Consider the following 5627-nt stretch of genomic DNA (forward strand, 5'->3'; position numbering starts at 1 on the left):
ATCAAGTATTTAAGTGAATTAAATACTCTATTTATGAACATTTGGAAACGACGGATCTCGGTTCCAGTGGGAGCTGAAATCGTCAAAAGGCAAAATATGAATACTCCGGAAATGATGATATTACCGGAAACGGAAATATGGATCGTAACGGAAATATAAATATTATCCAAGTCGTAGATGTTGTCGGAAATGGAAACATGGTACGTATCGGAAAATATTATCGAAAATATAAATATTGCCGGAATCGAAAATATTGCCGAAAATGGAAATATTACCGGAATCGGAAATATTGTCGGAATCGGAAATAAATTCCGGAATCGGAAATATTAAATATTTGTTCGAATCGGAAACAAATTCCGGAATCGGAAATATTAAATATTGTTCGAATCGGAAATGAATTCCGGAATCGGAAAACGAATCGGAAGCGCGATGTACGAAACGATCGACGGACGAGCTTGCGCGACGCAAGGCCAGGCGCGAGAGCCAGGCCAAACGCCCAGCAAGCCCGCGCGCGCGAGCAGCGAGCAAGGCAGGCCTAGCAAAGCAGCGCCCAACATCATGGGTTGCGTGCTTGCTGGCCAGCGCACATCTCTTAGGCCGAGCCGAGCATCAGCGCCCCTCGTGGGCTGCGTGGCTGCGAGGCTTCGTACGACCAAAGCCTTGGTCGTTTAGGATTGCTTGCTTAATCTCGTTTTCCTAATTCTACTCAAATTGAATATTTTTGTTAAATCTGAAACACTTAGGTGTTTGATTAAACATTAAATTCTAATGATTTAATTTAACTAGAATCCTTATGGTTTTAGTTATTGGAATCCTAGTAGAATTCTAATTCCGTTATTTCCACCCTATAAATACGTGGTTCCGTTATCACAATTTATATAACAATTCAATAAGTATTCACATACATTAAGTTCAAGAGAGAATTTAATAATTTGCCTAAAATTAATAACAAGCTTTCCGAGTGAACATAAAACCATAGATAATATTCTAGTTAATTGAATTTGAGGTGGATCCGAACGTGTTGTGGACTATCTACGGAGGGGTGGCATTTGGAGTCCTAAACTTGTTCTTGTTCGGTTCGGGAGTAGCTAGGGAAGGCACGCATCACATTGTATGTATCCTAATTATGCTAATTGACTATGTGGCAATTAATTTGGATTCCTGGCTTTACGGTCTTTCCGCATGAAATATATTGTTTATATTTGTCATAACCTAACACTTAATTCCGTAAAAGTACCTCCTACGCAATTTTGAATATGTGTGTTTAAGGTGGGTATTTTCAACCAGACTTATGTAATACTTTAAAGTAGATGCGTTTGTTAGTCTTTTCAATCAGTCGAACAAATATCCAACTTATTTTTTGAACTTTTAATTACTAACTTTTACTGCATGAAACAAACAAATTTGCCCTGTAAATTTATAGTGCTATCACTAGAGGAAAAAACCTTATAAGTTGCTCAACATAAGTTGCCCTTATACAACAAGAGCACCTTATAATGCTTAAAAAAAAAATTAAATGAACAAAAGTTTCCCTCCAATTTGAAACGAGGGCAACTTAAACCTAAGCAATTCACATTTCACGCACTTAGCAATTCACAGAACAGCAACCCACGTAATTCTGTACTACTCACGTCTCCTTCTTCTCTCGTTTCTCCGGCCACCATCACCGCGCACCATCACCACCGCCTCCAACGTCTGCCGTTCTTCTTTACCGGCCTCCAACCACCGATGGGCACAGTGCTTCGATCTTCACCGTACTTCTTCTTCGCTGGCCTCCAACGTAACTAGGGCTGTTCTTCTTCATCGGCGGTCTAGCTGCGTCACTTCACCAGCGACGAGGCACTGCGCCTCCCCTTCACCGGCCTCCTCTGAGGCTCTGCTTCATCTTCACGTACCGGCGACGAGGCCCACGCTGCGCCTCCTCTGCTCGTTCTCACGTATCGGCACACAATTGTCTTCACTCACCACTCAATTCTCTCCATATTAGGTGGTTGATGTTCCTAGGTATGGTTTAATTGCATAATTTAGTTAAATTACATCCTTATTTTATATGAAATTGCTTTGTCGATTGGTTTTGTTCTTGTGGTGGTAGTGCGTTGGTTGATTCGGTACGTGGTGGGAGTGGGGGCAGGTGGTCAGTGGGAGTGAGTTGTATTGGTGGTGGTGGGAGGTGGTGGTGGGCAGTCGTGGGAGGGAGGTGGTCAGTGGTGATGGTACGTGGGAGGGAGGTGGTGGTACGTGGGAAGTGGTCAGTGGTGTATTGCATAAAAATAATAATAATAATAATAATACAAATCAAAATTATATATAATAATAATAATAAATATAAAAATTATAATTATAATTAATAATAATAATAATAATAAAAATAAAAATAATTATAATAATAATTATTATTATTATTATTATAATAATTATAATTATAAAGATTATAATTATAATAATTATAATAATTATAATAGAAGTACAAATACAATTAGAAATACATAATGAAAACTAAAAACTAATAAAACCAATTAAACATTAAAATTTTATAAAAACAAAGAAAACAAACGAGTTATGAAAATAAGGCCTAAATCTTGTTATTATGAAGAACACAATTCCTTATTTTTAATCTGTTGATCTCATCTGTATGCGGCCTAAAATATTTTTATTATCAGTAGAACACATGCAATTCACTTTTTTGTAATCTATTAGCTTCTTGCTCCTATGTGCAGGCTAGACGCTTCCCCACCCTGTTCAGTAGAAAATTCAATTGTCGATTGTTTTTTAGGTGAGTTTTCCCCCTTTACACTTTATTTTCGAGCATTTATGTATATATGTTTATTGTTTACATTATTGTCTAGAAGTAAATGCATCATCATCATATGCCTAGATACCCGTTCAAGACTTACTCGTTAGGAGTAAGTCTTGAATAGTCCCCGGTTTGGGACTGTTCTTGGACGTCTAATCTCACTTAGGAAGTGAATGTATGTCTTCTTTTTTATTCTAAGGAATATACTGGCTCGTCGTTTCCCTATTTTGTTCTCTGGGTACATATGTAGGTAATAACTTACCTACATCGTGTACTTGGTGAACAGTAGGGAAATGCTGCCGGATTTTCCTTAGAATTGAATAGTTGACATGCATTCACTAGTGGGGTTAGACGTTCAAGGATGGGTTAGGTTGGAGTGATAAGGACCTTTGGAAGCATGCATTCATTCGATAAATCAACTTCTGTATGCATATGCTAAAGTGGTAGAGTTTTTTCTTTTCTATGCCAATTAAACGGGTGTTTTGGTTTGTTTAGAAGTTCCCGGAGATGGATCGTAGTTGGATGTATGGTAGACGTGATAAAAAGGATTTCATGCATGGGGTTTCGGAGTTCTGTATGAGTGCTTTACAACATCAAGCTAGTACGGGGGTCAAAGAGTTTTATTGTCCTTGTGCCGATTGTGAGAATGTGAACACGGTCAATAATGTTTTGGTGATTAGAGATCATGTATTTATGCGTGGGTTTAGACCTAATTACCATGTATGGGTTTATCATGGTGAGAGTGGAGTGTACGTAAGTAATTCTAGTAAGAATGTTGTGCATGAACAAGAAGAAGCTATCTATGCGGAAGGGGAAGCCGATTGTTTTGAGGATGAGGATGACGATGACGTTGAAAATAATATTGATGATGATAATGATCGTGTCGAGGACATGTTGCACGAGGTCGAGGATGAAGTTCGCGATCGTGTTTTTGAGTGCTTGTCTAAGGCGGCTGAAACGCCATTGTATCCTGGTTGTACAAAGTATAGCAAGCTTTCCGCTGTTTGCACACTCTACAATATCAAGACAAGCGGAGGCTGGACTGACATTAGTTTCACTGAGTTGTTGGTGGCGCTAAGTGATATGTTACCGGCTGGCAATGAACTTCCCAGGTCGAACTATTATGCCAAGAAGCTCATGTGTCCCTTTGGTTTAGAGTACAAGAAGATACATGCTTGTCCAAACGATTGTCTGCTATATCATAAGCAGTATATGAATTTGGATATGTGTCCACGGTGCGGAGTGTCGCGTTACAAACGCAAAGGGGTAAGCGAGGGTAAGAATGTGTACCCAGCTAAGGTGTTGTGGTATCTTCCCATAATACCGAGATTCAAGCGCTTGTTTTCGATAAAAAAAGATGCAAGGAATTTGAGGTGGCATGCAGATCCTGATCGAAGGAAGAGAGATGGTTTGCTTAGGCATCCTGCTGATTCTCCCCAGTGGAAGACTATTGACAAGCTTCATGACACTTTTGGTAAGGAACCTCGGAATTTGAGGCTTGGGTTATGTACGGATCGGATGAATCCATTTGGCACTCTTAGCTCCCAACATAGTACATGGCCAGTACTTTTAGTCATATATAATTTACCTCATTGGTTGTGTATGAAACGCAAGTACATCATGTTGTCGCTTCTTATATCGGGGCCTAAACAACCGGGAAACGACATAGATGTCTAACTTGAACCTCTCGTTGATGATTTGAGAAAGATGTGGGATGAAGGGGTTTTCGTATTTGATGCACATGCAAATGAGACGTTTAGATTGCGTGCAATGCTTTTCTGCACCATCAATGACTTCCCTGCTTATGGTAACTTATACGGCTACAAGAACAAAGGAATGAAAGCATGCCCGACTTGTGAAGAGGATACACAATCCAAATATATTTCTGAATGTCACAAATATGTGTTCTTGCGAACGCGAAGGTTTCTTAGACGTGATCATCCCTATCGTAAGATGAAGACAGCATTCGATGGGAATATTTAGATGGATGTCGCCCGTAAAGCGTTGACTTGTAAGGAAGTTTATGAGCGGGTCAAGGGTGTTGAAACGGTCTTCGGCAAGTCAGTGAAAGACAAGGGTACAACTGGATTATGGAAAAAAGAGTCTGTGTTCTAGAAACTTACATATTGGAAAGATCTACCGGTTAGGCATTGTCTTGACGTCATGCATATCGAGAAAAATGTTTGTGAAGCAATTCTTGGGAGACTTATGAATATTCCGGGTAAGACAAAGGATACCAAGGGAGTGCGAGAGTACTTTAAAAGTAAGGGCCGGGGCTTCGTCCAGAGCTGTGGCCTCAGACTTCGGGAAAAAATGGAACGAAGGAAATAGAAACAGGGGGTGCCAAGACAAAAGGAAAAGGCAAAGGCAAAGGCAAAGGCAAAGAAAAGGGCAACGACAAAGGGAAGAAGAAAACCCATTACTTGCATCCGGCTTGTTACACATTGTCCAAATTAGAAAAGCGGTTATTTTGTGAGTGCTTGTATGGCATTAAGGCTCCCTCGGGGTACTCATCGAACATGAAAAGATTTGTGTCTTTAAATGGCGAGTTGAAGTCGACAAGTATGAAATCTCACGATTGTCATGTCATGATGAAAACTTTCTTACCCATTGCAATTCGTGGGATATTGCCAAAGCATGTGAGACATAGTATTACTAGTCTTTGTTCATTTTTAATACGATATGTAGCAAAGTGCTTGATCCGTCAACCCTCGATGAACTTCTGAACAAAGTAATCCAAACATTATGCGAATTTGAGATGTATTTTCCACCTTCGTTCTTTGACATAATGGTTCATTTAATTTTCCATCTTGTTCGAGAAATTAAGTTGTGC

The 5627-nt window shown here is 39.6% G+C and overlaps 1 protein-coding gene across 1 annotated transcript; it reads left to right on the forward strand.

Annotated features, from left to right (window-relative positions):
* Positions 1-3301: 3301 nt before the first annotated feature.
* LOC110778428 (uncharacterized) lies at positions 3302-4471 on the forward strand. Its single transcript, XM_021982986.1, has one exon. The coding sequence runs from the start codon at positions 3302-3304 to the stop codon at positions 4469-4471; it is 1170 nt and encodes a 389-aa protein (XP_021838678.1).
* Positions 4472-5627: the final 1156 nt, after the last annotated feature.

Source organism: Spinacia oleracea, chromosome 1 (assembly GCF_020520425.1).
Source record: "Spinacia oleracea cultivar Varoflay chromosome 1, BTI_SOV_V1, whole genome shotgun sequence".
NCBI lineage: Eukaryota > Viridiplantae > Streptophyta > Magnoliopsida > Caryophyllales > Amaranthaceae > Spinacia > Spinacia oleracea.

Coding starts and splice junctions, on each gene's coding strand:
- LOC110778428 (XM_021982986.1), top strand. CDS start 3,302: ATGGATCGTAGTTGGATGTATGGTAGACGTGATAAAAAGGATTTCATG.